Source organism: Protopterus annectens, chromosome 6.part0 (assembly GCF_019279795.1).
Source record: "Protopterus annectens isolate FY-2018-M chromosome 6.part0, PAN1.0, whole genome shotgun sequence".
Taxonomy (NCBI): domain Eukaryota; kingdom Metazoa; phylum Chordata; order Ceratodontiformes; family Protopteridae; genus Protopterus; species Protopterus annectens.
The window spans coordinates 1672039374-1672060340 of record NC_056737.1 but is presented as its reverse complement, the minus strand read 5'-3'; the positions used below and the strand labels follow the sequence as shown (position 1 = coordinate 1672060340).

At 40.1% G+C, this 20967-nt stretch overlaps 1 protein-coding gene across 1 annotated transcript in view; it reads right to left on the bottom strand.

Annotated features, from left to right (window-relative positions):
* The window catches only part of THADA (THADA armadillo repeat containing), a 3943996-nt gene that overhangs the window by 3680242 nt on the left and 242787 nt on the right, over positions 1 to 20967 (bottom strand). The window contains exon 9 of the mRNA XM_044073699.1: positions 14845 to 14939. Within this exon, the coding sequence (XP_043929634.1) occupies positions 14845 to 14939 (95 nt within the window). The remainder of the gene's footprint in view (positions 1 to 14844; positions 14940 to 20967) is intronic.

Below are 20967 nucleotides of genomic sequence, written 5' to 3'. Positions count from 1 at the left end.
GCCTAAATGAGACTGATGCATGGTGTCAAAGCCATGGTCTCAAGCTAAATGCAACAAATGTGTAGTAATCCCCTTTGGAAAAAACAGAGTACCCGTAAACTACAACATAGGAGGTAATCCCCTGAAATCTGAAGAAGAAATAAGGGATCTAGGGACCCAAGTAGATAGTCAGCTTTCCTTTGATAACCATGTTGCCAAAGTGGTTAGAAAATCCTTCTATGTGACCCATCTGATCACGAAAGGGTTCACATCAAAATCTAAGGATGTAATGGTGCCCCTCTACTCTTCCCTCATCAGACCCATTATTGAGTACAATGCACCAATTGGAATGTACCTGGCTAGACATCTCCAGCAGCTGGAGAGACCACAGAGGTACCTAACCAAGAGGATTACTGGCCTCAAACAGTTGCCCTATGCAGCACGATTGAAAAAGCTAAGACTGTTCTCTGTTACATACCGCTTTCTCACAGGCGATCTCTGTCTAACGTACAGAGCCATGTCCAACCCAGAATTGCTGAACATGCTCTATCTTAGCAAAACGAAATCTACTCAAGCTACACGCTCTAGGGATATAAACCTCAATACAACAATGAATAGAACATGCTGGAGGGAGATATTCCCTTCGCAGAGACTTCCCTTACTATGGAACAGGGTCCCGATCTACATAAGACAGAGCCCCTCACTATCACTCTTCAAGAGGAACCTTGATGAGTGGGTGAGTAACAAAGTTCACAACGGGGATCACACCAACAGCACTACTAGATAGGGGCCAAGGGTACTAGCTGCTAGTACAAGGGTCTAGGTAACTACTAAAGGGGCGGTGAATACCGCACAATGTGGCTGGGCTAATATATGCCTTCGGGCAGATAGCCCAGTATCAACCTATGAACCTATGAACCTATATCTGACATTTTTCTTTTATAATCAACTATACCTTGCTGTAAAAAACAATATTTTTTTATTTTAAAACAATTTCTTTCACAAGTATTTACTTATCTCATTATGTCTGTGACATAACACTTTTTTCCTGGACTTCCACCTAGAAGGGGACCTTATAGGTCAGTCCGTATATCCCAAATAACAAAAAGGAGTAACTAAATATCACTGCCCCACCCATATTTAGTGAGAAAGTACATCTGCTAGGAACTTACCGTAAATGTACACTTTCAAGTAGTTTCAATGCTGCAGTTCTCACTTCTTGGGATATCCTGCTGTGAGTAACCCAAAGCCAACCAGTTTCCCAACCTTCTTAGGGCTAAACATGTGTTTTATGAAAAGCATGTTGAACATAAGGAAACTGAATCACAAAAGCTACTATTAAAGCTAATTTTTATGCTGTATGTTCTTGTCAAGTTTTTAGGCTGTTTTGAGTCTATTCTAGGTAATCAATCACTATCTGGAATGTTTTTAAAACAGCTTTTATGCTCACTAATTTTCCGGTCATTCTAACAGACTAACAATAAAGTCACTGTACTAGAATCTGAACGCATAAGACCAGACCGCCACATGTCCCAAGAATGTGGATTATTACCATGGACACTCACTAATAATCTCAAATTCAGAGCTAAAGCTTTAATGAATTTTACTAAATTTGACTTTGCTTGTTATTACATGTGTTAAAAATGCAGGCATTTCAATCTTGAAACAAGGTTCTTTTACCTAATGATCTACCTATTATTAAACCTTTTATATTTTTACCATACTTACTTAATAATCTGATTTTTATCACTGTATCTAATTGGGTAAAGATGGATCAGAGGAAGCATATCATGCAAAACAGCTTTCTTTTATAGTCTAGTAATCCTTTGTTTAAATATTTTGTTAAAACATTTGGATATATTTAAAAAGTGTTCCCTCATTAAGACAGGATAAGATTCCAAATGGCAAGTCATAAAACCTAATTGGTCACTTATCCTTAATATTCAAATAAACTAAAATCAACTCCACCAAATTACATGCCATGATTTTCATCCTATCAGAATATGAGCCCAATGGACCCACACCCACTGTTTCAGTGACTATAAAAATGCATGCTATTTGACTTTAGTATTCATATCACAAAAAGCCATTTCATGGCTACTGTGCTTATCTATGTTTGAATAAAGCTTTTTTTTTTAATAAAAGAACAACCTGTGCCTTATTCTTCAGAAAGGAGGGGATGATACAATCAAAGGTAAATCTGATAATTTAATTTGGAGTACTACAGGCAAGAAACTTTTAAGAGCAAGAAGACACTTCTGGCCAGTTATATTTAATGATTTGATTTCTAGAAGCTTCCAGTACTAAAACCGTGGACCTAAATCTTCAAAAAACTAAGTAAAACATCGTGGAGGGTCAGATTTCTAATCCAATACCTCCCAAACCTCTGGAACAAGGTTCTGCATGATAAGCAATGCAACTCACCATCTTCCTTTAAGCATAACCTACATGACTGGAAGTGTGTCCATACATTTACTGAAGGATTGATGGGTTTGGCCCTCTTGGAGAAAGGAAGCATGGCATATGGGAGGTACTGGCAAGGCGTGAAAGATCATTAGACTCCGTGGCCTTGGAATATTTATGAATCTATGAGTGATCTTGGGATAAAAAAAAAAAAAAAAAAACTTTTTCTACTTAAACAGGTGAAATTTGTTAGTAGGTGACCTTATGTCTTTCCTCAGGACTTAATAAAAACTGAGGGAAGACAATGATGTTTAGGAATTTATGGCAAATTTTCATGGTATGAACATGCAGGCAGTTAAGGATGGGATAGTGTTGTGTACTTAAAGTTATTCAAGATGAAGGCTCAGAAAGCCAAACTGTGAAGCAGTGAAATATCAAAAGCAGGTGTGGGTTCAACCAATAATAGCTGGTAAAGGTGTGAACCAATAACCAAGCGACACTAAAATCCGCAACTCAGACATATTTATATTAAGCAGATAGCTGGTCACCTAATGGCAAAAAATGAATCATTTAGCAATACACTTGGAAAGGATTTGCTTAGCAACTGTGAACTTGTGCCACTAGAAGCAAAGGAGACAAGTAGCTGTTCCATCTTCTGGAATTCATGCACAGGTAAACTCTCAAATGTTAATGCCTCTTAAGGATGTCAAAGGCCCTCTCTCCAACAAATGAATAAACTGTTTTTAAGGTCAATTCTGAAATTACTTTCAGAATAAATGGAGTTGTGGGGGGGGGGGGTCCTACAGGATACCTAGTCTATTTAAAAGATCAATTACAGTTCCCTAAAACTAAGGATCTGAAGCACTAAAATCATGAAAGCACAGGTAATAGCTACCAGGAAAGGAATTTTCCAAGACCCATACATCAATAATGCAGAACCAGCATGTTTGAAATTGGAATAAATATCAATAATGTCAAGTCCTAAGTAGGTGAAGAGGTAAATACAAAACCCTTTTAACAATTACTACTTAATCAGCTGGAGCTAGACCATGTTCCTGTCTTCCACAAGGTTATGATGGGCAGAAATGGCTGATATATGCACAATGAAAACAGAATAACAGATATCTAAATCATATGTGTGTCCTAGCAAGGAAACACTTGTTTGCTTGATGATCATGGTAATATAGGGTGCCTCTCGGCATAGATGGAGAACCTCTTTCATTTAGCAGACTAAGTCTAATGACTGGAAGGCTTCCTGGTGGCTTCAGTCACCTCCAAAACATCAAAAGAGCTGGCAGGATGAGGAGCTCTTAAAGAGTAGTTATAACATCAATGGAGCTGGCAGACCCTCTTGCAAGAGGGACATTATTAACTAAGACAATTAAGATTCCTGTACTGCTAGAAACATGAGAGAATGAAATCATACAACTCTTTGCCATTATGGAGCCCTGAGGATAAGCCTTAACATTTATACTCAACATTTTCTTATAAGGTATAGAGAAGACATACGTGAATCTCCAATGCTATGACAAAGAAACTGTGTCCACCACCAACTCCCCCATGGCCTGCTGTATCCAGCAAAAGAGGGGGAAGAGTGCATTACTTAGTAAAGCAAACAGGTCAGTCTCTGAGATACTCCAATCCTAAACGACTTTATCAGACATGACTACCAAATCCTTGATGGCAGGAGAGGAATGAAGATTAGAAAAGACTAACAGAGAGATTCTCAGCCTATAAGGCCACTGCCAGACCCACACTGACTGCCTGCAAGAGGAGCACGTATATGTTGTCCAGCTTAGGTACAGAATCTTTTGCAAAGGATTCAGCTACAATAACAGAAAGCCCAAAGTGCGACTGGTATGGGCTGTCAATCTCTCAGAACCAACCCACAGTGGTCTAATGACAGAAGACTGTTGACTACGTGGTAACTCTGCAATATATAAAAGTGCAACACCAACATCATTAAGATTACAAGAGGTAATGTGAAGGAAGAGGTTGCTATTAAGTCCAGAAGTCACAGGAGTGTCTCAGTCTGGGTCCTCTACTGAGCACTCAACTTGACTATCAAAGGCATGCATTTGTAAGCTTTTGGCATTTCCGTAGACAAAAGTGACCAACACTGTAGAGTATTTAAATCTGCTTGGATGAAGGCAATCCACCAAGATATCAGACAAGCCCCATTCTACTTTATGGAGCTCCATTTTTCCATGACTGCAGCCACAGCACAAGAGATAGGGCCAGAAATACAAGCTTGTTATCCAAGTAAAGGAATCTATGGTGTTCTTTCTTCTGCAAAGTCTCTACTACTGAGGCTAGCAACTTTGTAACAGCTCTGAGAGAAGAGAAATAACAAAACACCTATGTAAGCCATGCCACTTCTTAACAAACCAAAGGAAATTCCTGTGTGGACCCCAGAAAACGATATGCCAGAATTCATCCTTGATGCCCAGTTGCAGTATCCAGGCATAATGTAGCAGAGACATTACTACTTAGAAAAACATCATTTGTAACTTAAAGAAGCAGATGTGCCAGTTGAAGCTGCTGAAGTCCAAACTAATACTGAGGGCTGCTTCCCCTTTCAGAGCTAAAAGGAGATCTGAGTAGAAGGTCTACTCTCATTCTGTGGCTGAAGAGCTTTGTTGACGTAGTTGGATCATTGAGTGGAGTTCTTCATAGGGAAGGACCAAACAGTACAAAGATATGGCTCTGTGTGACCACATCTAAACCCAAACTGTTTGTGATAGCTCTCCAAACTGCAAGAAAATCCAAGAACTGGTTCCTTACGATTGTGACTGCTGGGCCAATGGACTCACTAACTTGGGTGGTAATACTGTTTGATATCTGAGAGCTCTCAATCTGCAATGTGACTACAGCATCTTGTGGGACTGAACTGGTTTACCAAAAGACGCAGGGGCCACAGGAGGTCAAAAAGGCCTGTCACCAATAACAAGTCATGTTTCATTTTCTGCAGGTCATTACTCATAATTTGGAATGGTTTACCTAAGCTTTACCCTGAAGAAAGCAGCCTGAATCACAACATGCTGTGCAGGCAAAGTTCACATCCAATGGCCTAGCCACAGTGCCTGACAGACACAACGGCACTGGGGCACAAGGGAAAGTAGAGGAAGACTTTCCAAAATGGCAGCACACTGATCAATTAATGAAACTAAAAGACAAGGGTCAAGAACTTGTCACTTTTACTAAATTCAGTTATTGGCTAATAAGCACACTGTCTTAATGCCAGCAAAGAAGAAAGAGCTTGAAAGAAAATCAACTAGAAAAGGTGAAAAGAAAATAACTGGGAAGAATCCTGCAGCAGTTCAGCAAAAAGCAGTTCAAGCTCTAGCTTTGGTGCAAGACATGGCTTCCAGCAATTTAGAGGAAAAAGCAAGAAAAATGTGCTCAGAGTTGATTAAAATAAACAAAATGCTGACTGAATATATCAATTCAAATAATAAAAGTCTGGAAAAATAGAAGCTTTAAACAGATGTTCAGATGAGCTGATAAAACTGCAAAAAATCAGAGATCAAAATTAAGAAAAGGCTGATGGAATACGAGACTGCTTAAGAAAAGAGTTTTCCAAAAATGGCAGAATTAGCGAACAGAGCACATAGGGAAAATCTGAGATTTTCTGCTGTACCAGAGAAGTTAGAAGGAACAGACTGTATTAAATTTATGAAGACACAAATAAGCAAATGGACTGGTTTTCCACAGCAGTAACTGTTTATTGAAAGGGAACACAGTGTGTATGCTCCAAACACGGCCAACAGAAAGTAGCCAAGATATGTTTTAGTAAACATGCAAACCTACCAGCAAAAAGTGCTGATCCAGACAAAACTGTGGCAAAATGGCAAAGTATATAAGGTTGGAGGCAGCAGAATGTGGAAAATGATAATGCACTGCACACCAGGCCGAAGAGAAACAAATTTATTCCAGCAGTAAGGTAATGTTGGGAGGCAGATGTGAGACTCAAATTGCTTTATTCAAGATGTCTTCAGAATATTTTTTTCCTGGAGGATCCAAGTTACTTTTTGATGCACAACCGGATAAGGAGGAAACACAAACATGTGTCCAACAAAGAGAGAGCCATCAAGCAGAAGGGGGCTCTGCTCCTCATTCTAAGCACAATGACAGACTTTGCCAGTGAAACCTTTTCCACTGTCTCAAAGAAAAATGCTCGAGAGACACAGGAATGCACAGGAGTTGACTAGAAGAATTGGGTGTGCCCTGGAATTGAACTGAAATCTGGAGTTGGGGGATGGATATGAAGAGGAAGAAGTCAAGCAACATGGAAATGAGTGAATAAATGTGAGAGTGGAGTTTTGTTGACTTTGTTATACCTGCAGGGAACCGAAAAGCATTTCATGTCACGTCAGTGCGCCAGGGGTATAAAAGATGCAGCAGACACCATTTTCTTCAGTTTTTCTTGCCCCAGATGTCAGGTGCCCCCAAAAGGGTAGACTGTAAAAATGATGATTATAAAAAAGCATGCACATAACCTTCATCTACAAGCAAATACACCACATAGGTTGTATAGAATAGATAGGTACAGATGAGTCCCAGCAAAGAAAAAGGGGGATGGTGGGAGGGTAACCTGGACTGCAACAGTGAATACACTCGAACATCTACATTTATGGTAGGTACACAACTGTACTATGTTCATCGTGTTTCACTGTTGCAGTCATTACACTTGGGTTGAATCCCAAAGCTGAGGTTGGGCGGCTGGGCCTAAATAGAGTTTGGAGTGGCTATGAGGCCCTGCAGAACTGCAGTGGCAAAGCCTGCTCTGGATTTAGAGTAGAGAGGTAAATGGTAGTGCTTTGTAAAAGTGTGCACTGAAGTCCATGTTGCAGCCTCCAAAATATCCTTGGTTGGTACTCCTCTGAGGAAGGCTGCTGAAGTGGCTGCTGCTCTGGTAGAATGTGGCCTAATGCCCTTGGGCACTGATTTGCCATGTTGTGAACAGCAGAAACAAATGCATTGGCCTATCCATTTTGAAATAGTCTGCTTTGAAATGGCTTTTCCTTGGGAACCTGCAGCATATGCCACTAAGAGTTGTTCAGTTTTTCTGAAGGCTTTAGTCTTGTCCAAGTTGTCTGTGTATGTCCAAAGTATGCAGAAGTCTCTCCCCCTTATTCTATGGGTTTGGATAAAAGGTAGGCAAATATATGGTTTGATTAAGAGCCACGCTTGACACTACCTTAGGCATAAATGTGGGGTTTGTCCTTAGCGAAACCCTGTCCTGATGAAAAATAATAAAAGGTTCCACAGCCATTAGTACCTGTAACTCTGAGACTCTTCTCGCTGAAGTTATTGCTAGGAGAAGAGCGGTTTTCCATGACAAGTATTTTATCTCTGCTGTATTGGCTGGCTCAAAGGAGGCAGTGTGAGTTTTTCCAAGACTAAATTGAAGTCCCATGTAGGCATTGGAGCTCTCCTTGAAGGTCTTATGTTTTTGGCCCCTCTGAGAAACTGTCTTAGCAGTGGATGAGAAAAAATTGGTGGGCCCGTATTGTAATGAGCTGAAATGGCAGAGGCATGGATCTTAATTGATGAGAAGGATAGGCCTTTGTCTAGCATCTCAGTTAGGTATTGCAAAATCTGAGGAATATTTGGTTCATGCGAGTCAATTCCCTGCGCTTGGTTCCAAGCACAGAATCTCTTCCATTTTTCTGTATAAGATTTCCTGGTGCTGGGCCTCCTGGCCTCCAAAATAACATCCATAACTGCTTTAGAGAGAGGTGTGTTCTGAATGATTACAATATCCGCCATGCAGCCAGATTTAGGGTTTTGAGTTGGCTGTGCAGGATCTGATTGTTCTGTTGGGTCAGCAAATGAGGTATTAGAGGCAATGTCCAGGCTGGGCCTTGAGACAAGCTCTTTAGGATTGGGTACCAGTGGTGGCGTGGCCAGTCTGGGGCAATCAGTATCATTTTTGGCTTCTCTTGTCTGACCTTTAGGAGTACCTTGGAGAGGAGAGGCAGAGGAGGGAAGGCATATACTGTAAGGGCTTTCCAGCTGAATGAAAGGGCGTCCACTTTCCATGCTTGCTTGTGATAAGTCCAAGTGCAGAATCTCTGTAGCTGGCAGTTGTGAGGGGAGGCGAATAGATTTATGTCTGGGCATCCCCATTTCCCTGTTATCATGTTGAAGATTTGTGGATCCAGTTTCCACTCGTGAGGATCCATGAGGTTTCTGCTTAGTTCGTCTGCCAAAGTATTTGTCTTTCCTGGCAGGAATTGTGCTTGCAGATGTACTTGATAAATCAATGCTGTGTTCCACAAAGTCATGGCTTGCCTGCAGAGGGGGTAGGAATGCGTGCTCCCTTGCTTATGTACCACATGACTGTAGTATTGTCTGCTTTTATCAGTAGTTGTCCTGGATGAAGTAGGTCCTTGAAGGCTGTCAGGGCATTTTGTACAGCTAGCATCTCTTTTTGATTGATATGAAGATGCATTTGGTTTACGGGCCATGTGCCCTAGATACATTTTCCTGCCATGTGCGCCCCCCAGGCATAATCTGATGCATCTGTTGTTAGTGTCTGCCTGGCAGTGGGTAAGGTGAATGGCTGTCCCTTGTTGTGGTGACAGGCCTGTGCCCACCATTGAAATTCCTGTTGCAGGCAAGGAATGAGAGTAATTACTGTTTCCAGGCTGTGGCAATGTTGAGTCCAAACACTTTTTAGATACCATTGTAGTTTCCTCATATGCAGTCTTGCATATGGAATTAGTAGAATGCAGGATGCCATGTAGCCCAGAGCCTGCAGAATTTTCCTTGCAGATAACTGGGACTTTGTTGCCATGTCTTTGAAGTAAGAAGTCAGATGTCTTTGTTTGTCTGGCATGAGATAAGCCATCTGGGCAGTTGTATTTAAGCTTGCACCCAGGAATATTATCTCTTGACAGGGCACTAGTTTTGATTTATTTTCGTTTACTGTGTACCCTAGGCAAATTAGTAATCTTTTTACAAACGCCAGATGCTGTAGTAGAATATCTTTGTCCTTTGCTTGAATAAGGCAGTCGTCCAAGTAGGGGTATATTTGAATTCCTCTTTGTCTGCAAAATGCAATTACTGGTGCCAGGCATTTTGTGAAGACCCTGGGCACAGTAGATAAGCCAAAGGGCAGTGCAGAGAATTGGTAGTGCATTGAGCCAGCTATGAATCTGAGGTATCTTCTGCAAGACTGTCTGATTGGGACATGCAGGTATGCCTCTTTGAGGTCCAAAGTTACAAGCCAAGCCTTCTTGTCCAGCATGGGCAGAAGCTGCTGTAGAGTCAACATTTTGAATTTTGGGACGTCCAGAAAAGTATTTAGTATAGACAGGTCCAGAATTGGTTACCAGGCTTTGTTCTTTCTTGGTACTAAAAAAAGTCTTGAGTAAAATCCTTGTCCCTGCTCTTGTTGTGGCACTGGCTGAATAGCCTCCATGTCCATGAGAGATGAAACTTGTTTTTGTGCCTCTTGCCATTGATTGCGTGGCAGGTCTAGCATACCTTTTGCCTTTGGAAGGGTGTGAAAGTGGAACCTGTAGCCCCGAGAGACTATATTTAAGACCCATTTGTCCTGGGTGATCTTGTGCCAGTTTTCTGAAAAAAGTGCTAGCTTTCCCCCTAAGGGTGCTGCCAAAAAATAGGTGCTTGGCACTGGCAGAGGGATGTCACTGGGACTGTTTTCTATAAAGCTGTGATTTGTCTTCTCCGCTTTTGGAGGTAGAAGCACCCCATTGTTTGGGCCTGTATGAGCCCTGAGGTTGTTGCCTGCCTCTAGGGCGTCTGAATCTGCCTCTTTGTAGTCTGTCTGACACTGGAAAGGACCAATTCTTAGAGGGCCAGTTCCTGCTAAATCTGGGTGGCTGTACCTGTAAGAAATCCTTTACTGTCTGCATAGACTTTGCCTTATCCTCCATTTTCTTTAACACCTCCTCTGCCTTAACACCAAACAAAGTATCATGCTGTAATGGAGCATCCAATAATTTTGCTTTAACATGATCAGGCAGATTCTGTTCCTTTAACCAAGCATGCCTTCTAATAACAGAACCTATAACAGCGGCCCTGCACGAGGCCTCCAGTGACTCATAGCCACATTGCAAAGTATGTTTTCCCACTTGTTCAGCTGCATGCAATAAATCCTGCAAATCTTTGTTCTCGGTACAGTCAGAATTTTTCAACATTTTTTGTTTTAACAAAGACATTAAATATTGCTGATATTTGAGCATATGAAACTGACAATTTAAAGCCCTTACAGCCAAGGTAGCAGAAGTGTAAACTTTTTTCCCCCATCTGTCCAAAGCCCTAGAATCTCTGTCTGAGGGGACAGGGTTTTTGGCAGAAACAGGCTTGACCCCTTTGGGACCCTGTGAGATAGTTTCTGGGTCAGCAGCAGGGTTTTTGTATAGAAATTTATGGGTGTCTGGGACCCTGTAGTATCTGTCCAGCTTAACAGGGGCAGGAGGTAAAGAGTCTGGAGACAGGCCGGACTCTGAAAAAACATCATCTACTATGTCAAGAACAGGGGGAATTGCAAGAGGTCTGTGCTGAGGAAGTAAAAGAAAGTCTCTAAGTCTTTTCTTAGAATTGGAATAATCCTGGCTCTCCCAATGGAAATGCTCCCTCATGGTATGCAGGGTTTCCCCAAAAGAATAGTCCTCCAGAGGAGAAGCTGAAGGAACAGAATCTTCAGCATCAGAATCCTCATAGGGAGGAACAGAATATCCCTGATCAGAAGTGGAGTCAGAGGAAATGGAAACCTGATCAGAGGAGTCATATTCAGTGCATTGCCTAGGTCTCTTATAAGGAGGGGGATGGGAACCCTTGATCAAAGTAACTAGGTCTTCAGCTATTTTGAGAATCTGTTTCTAAGGCACAGAAGCCTGTCCTGGGGAATGCTGTACTGGTTTCCTTGTCTTTAAAACTGTTTTAGACTTTGTCTTGGATGCTGAAGTAGGCTTTATATACAGTTGTGTAGGTCTGAAGACACCCTCAGAAGCCGATGCCTGCTCAGCGGCTCCGGACCCATCTGAGGGATTAATTTCCAAAGGACCAATACCTTGAGTATCCAGAGGCCTAGCTGTCTCCACGTGGGAGTCGGCCTATGGCTCAGAGGTAGTGGGAGTCAGGGGCTGTTAAAGCGCCTCACTGAGCACCGGTGAACCGGCGACTGGCCTAGAAGAGGCTTCGTCGTCGGTTTTGGATCTCGGACGCTTGTCCTTGTCTTTCCTTGCGTTTTTTATGAATTCCGGTCGTTGATTGTACAGACGGCATTATGTAGTTAAACCTTCTGCCAAAATAATGAAAAGCAAAATCGTACCGATGCTTAATAGTGCGTTGGTTAAATCTAGCACAAAACCGACAACTAGCAACGTCATGGTCAGGGCCTAGGCAAGGAATACAGTAAGAGTGGAAATCCTTATGAGGTATTTGCTTCCCACAAGAAATACAAATGTTAACTTTTTCTGACATCGGTCTGGAGCAAGAAAAAAGTTTCCCCAACGGGGTACTTAGCTTTATTGAAGACTTCGGATCTGAAATTCGATTTCGAAAATCTCAGGAGTCGACCGGCACTTGCGAACTACTTTTGCTTCGGGCACGCGCGGCAAGAAAGACTGAAGAAAATGGCGTCGGCTGCATCTTTTATACCCATGGCGCACTGACGTCAGGGAAGAGGCGACAGCAACCGACGCCAGACCAGGACTTTGGAATTCAGGCCGACTGTGGGTTGCCTGCCAGCAGGATAACCCAAGTGTAATGACTGCAACAGTGAAACACGATGAACATCTGGGAGCAACAAATGAGACCACAAAGAACACAGTAAGCCTGATGGTTTGTTTACAAAAGAAGATATCCATTTGTGAAGTTGAAAGCTTTGCTGCCATTATAAGTTTCAGAGACAATGGTTTCATGGTCTTCCACTACATCACATTCCCAGGCCAAGAAGGCCAAAGGGGGACAGGTGGGCCTGTATTTAGTCCATAGGTATTGGATTCAGCATGTAATAGACAAGCCCAAAATGGTAGCTGATGGGGTGTCAATGCTTTGGGGAGAGGGTTTGGTATATTGCCAGCATCAGACCATGTTCTTAAGAGTGTAACCTCCCCCATACACACACCTACAAAGCAAGGTCCTTTCACACAAACTACTTCATGTCTGCAACAACCTAATAATCAAAACCCTGCTGAGGCAGATTACAACAGACTAAGTCTAGATCAGAGAGCAGCAACCAGGAACACATGGGACTACTCCTGAGAGAAGGATGGTTTCAAGAGAGCTCTGACCATCCATGTCGTGGAAGGTGTACCCTGGCATGTACCTTTAACAAGATGTTTGCTGGAGGTACATCTCACAGAGTCTTTACTGTCCACTGAATTGGAGTACAGGCTCAGACTTGATCTATCACTAGTAAATGCGGAGCATGTCACTAACAGGGACTTGCAGGACCATGTGTGGGATACAGTTACTATCAGGATATGACTTAATGTCTGCCTTGTCTGTCCTTTTCATTCTGCCCTGACCAGGGCCTGAAATCATATGAGGAAATGCTCTTCTGGACATCTACCCTGTGCACTCTCAGTCACCATATTGCAAAATGTTAGACACGTCTGGAGATTCTCCTTTCTGCATCTCTACAGTAGGTGGCTGGGTTGAAAAAATGGCACTTGCAACATAAATTAATAATGCTCTACTCTTACAAGCAGTACAAACAATGCTAGAGTAAGTCTTTGCTTATGATCCGACAGCCACATAAACCATGACCGTTTACTTTTCTTGGGCATCAGGCAAAGGAACTTTTCCATAATAAATACAGGAATTTAAATCCAAACTATTGCTGAAAAAATGCTGGACTCATAGGCTAGGCAAGTTCTCCTAGTGAGGGATGTGACATCACAGCATGCACTGTTGGAGGCATAAATCTGCCCAAAGCTGGAAGCTTCAAAGAAAAATAGCAAGACTACAGTCAACAACCAAGAAAGGTATTGGCGCTAGTGTCAGATGTGCTATATCTTGTTTTGAGGTTGCTTTTACAGTGAGTAGAACACTTGGTTAAGCACTGGCATCAACACAGCCTAAGTAAACCAAAGGGTGTAGCTAGGATTTTTATAACTATATGGCAACTTTGAAAGTGTAGTCATCTTCCTCAAACCTCAAAACTGAATGTTGGTTATTTTTGGACAGTAGTATTCCTTTTTTGCAACACCAGTAAGTGCACAGTGTGCACCACAGCAAGTATAGCTTATGCATGGCTATACCCATGCTAAACAGGAGCCTCAAAAGAAAGAATATATAAAGTAACAGCCAAGATGAGCAACATCATCTAAAGGCAGGAGTACAACACGGGGAATAGAAGATGGCATTTATTAAACTGATGCCCTACTTCCTTGAAGGAAAAGAGGACACAAGGAACAAACTTCTAAAAAAAGGTAATGGATATAAAATATCCGTAGATTTAAAAAAAAGAATAATAGCAAAGACAAAAATGGATAAAGGTTTGCAGGGAAAAACTCAAGAAATGTTACAATGTTAGAAAGTGTGGGTAACAGTCTTAGCTTGTCAAAAATACACAAACTGCTATTATTCTGCAGAATAAAAATACAATATTCTACACCATCTGAGGGCACATGTACTGCACCTGCAGAGAAAGGCAATCGTAGTATGCTGACATAAAATGAACTCCATCATTATCTTCCGGCGTGGTTAAGGCAAGCACTGTTGTGTTACCTTACCCAGGTGAGGTCAGTTTTACAGACAGTAACCCCCTTCCTTTAGCTACTATAAATAAATTCACAGCAAACCCTTTAATATAGCGATTTGCCATTCCCTAACCTTTTTATTATGCATTATGAATGGAAGGCAGTCTAGCATCACACTAAAAAATCAATAATAACTGTAACAGGCAGGATATTAATGCACTCTCTCTTCACAATGCAGACTCAGATAGCATGGTGAGCAGTACATCTGTATCCTTCTAAACAGTAGAATCAGGCAGCATGCGTGTTACCTTACCTAATGTTATGGAGAACAAACAGATATATAACACAATTAAGCAGTTCAGTTACACATAGCCTGTTAATTCCTGGTAAATCAATTTCCACTCAACCAGCGAGATGGTGCCAACAGTCTGATGGTATTAATGTGAAAAATTATCAAGCCACAAATTATTTTTCCTCTCTCTTAGAGAGGACTGCAAATTTTGGAACTCTGTCCTGCAGTCCAGGGGGTACACCAACAAGTGGGCCTACAGAAATTGAAATACATTGGCAGCAGTCTCCAAAGTACATTCCTGTTCCCAAAGAATAAAGACAACCAGGAACTTTGCAGTTAAGCTGTCAACATTTGAAAATTAATCAATGAGCATGAAGTGGACAACAGGTGCGACCTACACACCTTATGCATGTAGAGAAAGTTAAAATAGGTGTTAATGTTTTGCATGCACAGTTCCTTAAACACTTCCTGGTAATCTCTACTCACCAAATCAGGGCACTCTTCTTCAGATTGTAGCATAATTTTAACAAACACAATGATGGCCATTGCAGACGTACCCTGAACAGTCTGCAAGATGTCATCTATAAAAAAAAAAAAAAGTAATATCATTGTTTCTATTTAGCCAGAAGAACATACTATCCAAATGAACATTTACCGAATTTTAATATGACACCTACTTAGCAGGTTAAGCCCACAAGGCACAAGTGTCCCTTTTCAGAGGTGATCCAAGATCACTGTTTGGTTAAATGACTTGCTCAGTGTCGCATGGCTTGCAAGTGTACAGAGGCAGAGAAGAAAGGATCCCTCAGATTACAGCTTTAAATGGCTTGAAGTGTAACAATTTAATACGGTAAGTGTAAGACCAATATTTTTAATGGGATTACTTTACAAGCACCAAGACTTCAACTGTTTTAACAGAACGACCATTAACTGTCATTGAAGGCCTTCCAACATGTGAATGATACCAAATGTAGTGAAACTATTTGCTCAGATACTTCTTGGAAACTGTTCCAATGACAATTGGAGAGATTAAGATAAATAGCTAACAGTTATTCTTGACGGTATTTACTGTCAGAAAAGAAAGCTACAACTGATGAAGGAAAGTCAAGGTGTACAACTCACCATTAGTAGAATCTAGAATGGAAGCTGCTGGTAAAAAGTTATAATTAGTAGAGGGAATAAAATACTGCATAACTATAAGAATCAATCAGAGGAGGTTAGAAAAGATTGGGAAGAGAGATTAAATAAGCAATTCACAAAGAAATAATATATATATATATATATATATATATATATATATATATATATATATATATATATATATATATATATATCCCAAATATGCAACAAAGTCTAGAAGATATAGGATCTTTGCTTGGAACTATTTTCATAGGTATGTTTACACCCCAAGTAGACTCCAAAGAATGTTTCCTCGGGTACACAGCAAATGCTGGGGTATGATGGGAAAGAAACAGGTAATTGGGAACATATTTTCTGGGAGTGTAATGCAGACTACTCTGTCATCGATACTGAGTGAGCAAACTGATAATACTAAGGACATTTTTTATTTATTTATTTTTTTTAGCTATGATACAAATTCGGAATTGCCTATACATAGTTAGGCTTTGCTGAGTCTAACTATGGTGGTTACCAAAAAAAGCAATTACTACTAGGAAATGGAAATCAAAGTCTACACCAAATGTACCAGAGGTAGTAAATATAGTAACAGAGAAAAATTAACTAGAAACGGGATCTTTAGAAAAGGGTAAGAGCACATTACATAGAAAAAAATGGGAATTGTGGGAACAACACATGCAGAGGTGGATTGACGTTTAAATGAAGGTAAGATTTGAATGAGCCATGTAATGTTTGATTGACAGTGACTGGAAAGATTATAAGTGATGCATGATGTTTCAAACTAAAATTATGTCAATATGGTTTGTTTTCATTTATATAAATGTATGATTGCCTATATCTTAAAGTGATAACTTAATACAAATATCTATTGTTGAATAACAAAACAAAGGTGTAAAACTCACCTGTACGGAAGCAATCAGGAAAAAAAAAACTTAATAAAAAGAAGTTCAAGTTAGCAGCTGAAATAAACTCCTGCATGAACTAATAACTCATAATAACAGATGCTTTTATTAAGCTATATCTGTCTTTTCACAATGTCACATTAAAGCCTTAAATTCTCAAACATATCTGAATGAAGTGAAAGCCTCTAGATAAGATATATATATATATTTTTTTTCAACTTTGACAGTTTATTGATGCAATCAGTTCACAAACAACGTTGCAACACAAACTTTCAGCTAATAATCACATATATCATAAGAAAGACTCATTTGGAACACACTCTACTTTATAATAGTTTATACCTATTTGCCAGAGGTTTTACACTGTATCAAAACTTAAGTAAATACAAAGAAAACACTCTCAATAATGTTGTTGTGTTTCAGCTTTTCCCGGTTAGGGGTCGTCACAGCGGAACTCCAGTCCGCTAATGATTGGCAGTAGATTTTCACGAACACCGAGGTGCCAGCTTGACGTTCAACCTTCAACGAAGGCACGCCCATTTACACATGTCTTTCGCACGCCCACCCAACGGCGGGAACACTCACAATGATAATAGCTTTAACATTACTACTCATGACTCGGCAGTTCCTTCCATCTACAGTGTTCAAGGCATCCATTTCAACATATACTTCTTTTACATCATTCATAATTTGTTTCATGTCTTCTTATCATGGTGGTTCCCTTTTCCCCATTTTTTGTAACTGAAAGACAGAAATATCAAAACCTACAAATCTATCACCCCTTTCACTAGTCCCTCTATTTCAGTTAATCTCCCAGGGAGATACTGTGATTAACAGTTTTCCGGGCCCTTAAAGTGCTCTAATTTAGGAGGCTCCCTAAAGATGTGCATAAAATCATCTATTAAAATGGTGTTGCATCTCCAACAAATGGGTGCAACACTCTGTGTCCCTATTATAGTCTTAACCTTCATCTCTGTACTGTTGCCAAACATTGTTTTTTCTCCTGTCATTAATTATCCCAAGTAAATAAGTCCCTGCAAACCTTTACACTTCTGGACATTTCTGCTGCTTGCAGCCCTCATTTCTGCTTCAGCCATCTCTTAACCAAGTCAGTGTGTTTGTCTCTTTCAGTGACTTTTTTACTAACTTCATTAGAGCCAGTATTTTTCCCCTGCTGTTTCTCCTGTATACCATTCTGTCTCTTAATAAATGATGTATCTGATCCCTCCGAATTGTTGTGCTATGATGGTTTCTCATCTAGAGTTGAGGCTTGGGTCCAATATCCCATGTAATGTTACTGTCAAGGACTCCTAACCCTCTTACTTCTGTTGGCAAAGTTATAATGTTCCATGCCACCCAAGTTATTTTATTCCTGCCATACAAAAAATTTCTCAGTTTACTAAAAAAGCTCATTTAAGGGGCAGAAAGGAAAACCCTGATACATGTGCTACAACTACAAAAAAAATTTGCCTTACTGAATTATCTGTATAATATCTAGACAAATATTCTTCCATCTACCATATGGATCTTTTCCTTTGAAATTGCTCCTATTATCAAAAACAGAGATTAACTTTTACATTTCTCTCTAGCTTTTGTGTGTCAACACACCCTCTCATGGGAAATGAAGTGTAGTATTTATTTGTTTTTATTTATTTATTGACATTTGTTAACCGGGTTGGTCCAGCTGAGCTTGTGGCCCATTTTCAGTAGAGACCCAAGGAGAAAAACTCAAAAAAAAAAAACAAAACACAAACAGTTTACAAAGAATCAAACATTTGAGTCAAAAATATGGTCAAAATCAGTTATACAAGAGCGTTAGACAGACAAAACAGAAATGCAAACACATTATATATACACAGCATTTTTACAGACTAAAACATATATTTACAAAAAGAGTCAAGTCCAACAGTATTGATAGCAGAGTTTAATAAGTAACCACAATACCGGAGTACTTCGCTGTATGTGGAGGGACTGAAAAAGTATCTAGTAGGATTGTGAGGAGCTTAAGTAGGGGCTTGACAAGGACATATTTTTGAGTTGAGTAGATGAAGTTTGAGTTTTTCTTTAAAATGGGATGGGTGAATGATGGAACAAATGTCTCTTGGGAGTCTGTTCCAGGCTTAGGCAACAAAGTGTTTCTATAAGAATTTGCCAGCTATATTTTTTGGTTGGTAGATTTGTAGTAGTTGCTGATTAGCGGTACTGAGAGGCCGTGGAGGAGTGTAGATAGAGATTAAGGAAGAGACAGCAGAACAGGATGAAGGTTTGTAAAGAATGAAGTGTAACATTTGAAGTTGTGCCAGCAGTAGATGATGGGGGGAATTCAAACCAGTGGAGAGTATTTAGGACAAGGCAGTGATGTGTATTGTATGGAGAGAGTTTGTGATAAATCTAGCCATCTTGTGGTAAGTTTGTTGGAGTTTGTTTAAAGTAGTAGTTTGGATGTTGGTGAGGACTGGGGCAGCATATAGAAGGGAGGGGAGGAGAAGAGCTTGTGCAAGGGAGAGTCTGGCATTTCTAGTTAGAAATGTTTTGTTGAGATACAGTAAACCAAGTTTCTGGCGAGTCTTTTTATGCTTTGGAGGATGTGCAAGTTGAATTTGAGTTCATCATCTATGATGACCCCAAGGAGTTTAATGTGAGCTTCAAGTTAGATAACAGAGTTGTTAGACAAAGTAATAGTAAAGATGGATTTTGAGGTGAGAGAGAGATCAGGGGGAAATTTGGTCTTTTTCGGGTTGAGAATGAGTAGATTCCCGGACATCCACTGTTCAGTGGATTGGAAGGCCTGTTGTGTAAGAGTGTGGAGATTGGAGATATTGTCTGAGATGGAGATGAGAGTCGAGTCATAGTATTATAAAGGAAGCAGGGTATAAATAAAAACAGTCAATAAGAAATACATGCTCCTTGCTTCCTATGATTTTTCCTATTCTAGAATACAATATATACTGGTTACGTATCTCGAGGACGTCTTAATGCCTCATGCGTGCCTGTCATCCCTGTTAGTGTAACATACTTATAAGTCACCGTAACTCAGATATCCTGAGAGCTCCAGAACCATTGTGCACCTCAGCAATGGAAAGAAACCGTGTTGCAGTGCCCGAGAGAGTTTCAAGTCTTTTCGGGATATAAAATTAATGAAGACAAAACAAAAGTTATTGCTGTAAACTATGTACCCACAAATGAATTTGTTCAGTAATATCTATATTTAAGGGGACATGATAAAATGAAGTTGTGATGATAGGAGGTACTGCCAGCCATGCCAGGGAGAAGTAGGGGAGTGGCTGTATGACTTGTGCCACCACAGCTAGCTGGAATTTCATAAATAATTGTATGTCATTAGTATATTAAACTGATCTGAACAGATGCTTGCGCTAAAAATGAATTTGTGAGCTCTGCATGTGTTAACTGTGCTAAAATGCATCAACCAATGCACCCTGCTGAAATGAAGAGAAATGTACATGTATTATGGTATCTGAATTAAAAGTTTATGTTTTAATACAGGACACTGGAACAGCAATGGTCAACCAGCTGACTTATTTCAAAAAAAATAAGGGAAATGTAAATGAGCTGTTAAATCATTGAACATCACACCACAGTGCTGAGTAGGACAGAGATGGTAGGTCTGGAAGCAGCCATTATCTTTTTGTAAAGAAAGGCAGAAGTGTTGTAAATGTTTGTGGTTCTAGGCATTGCCATAAAAGCTCTAAATTTATAATGTATCAGACACACAAACCACCAAGAATAAGTCCAAAAAACATGAACTTAAACACCAGCACCTTTCTTTCTTTATTCAGCAACACTAAAATAAATTTGTGTTTTTTTATGTATACTGTAGCAGTCTGCTAAAGTCCTGTCTCAAACTTCAAAAGGAGATATTGTGGGAACATAGAGACAGATTATCAGATGAGTCATTCTGCAAGTCATCATGTATATTATATTTTACTGGGATTAATCTCAGAAGATAACAGTATTCTGTTTGGGAGCCTGACTAGACAGACTGCTCATGTATTTCATCTCGTCTTGTCCAAGTAAGTTGTAAGGGAACAGTAAAATTCTTTTAGATTCAGTCAGGAATACAATGAAGCTTAGCTTGGATATTGTTTTTCTTTATTTGTACGAGTCTGTCCATCAATGTTGTTTTCAATATTTTCTGTGATTTGAACTCTGTGGCTTACTGTGAATATATATTCAATATTTTCATGTTATTTTATTATTAATTATTAAATATATTTAAATGTTTCATTGTGGCTGGTCGTTTCTAGAAAGCATTAACCTTTGAGAATACTTATATTTATTTGGTGATACTGTGTGAGCCACTCCAGAAGGCCTAGCCTTCTTGGTGAACTACTATCATTTGTATTACTATTAATATTACACAGTATAATTGGACAACCTTTGTTAAGGGCCTTAGAGTAGTTAATTGTGAGGTGTCTGGAGGCAGTGTTAACTACCTTATACTAAGGGCAGAAGGGAGCACAGCAGGTACATCTGACAGCCTTTCCCAGGTGTGTGTGTGTGTGTGTGTGTGTGTGTGTGTGTGTGTGCCAGCCGCTTGGGGCAGGGACAC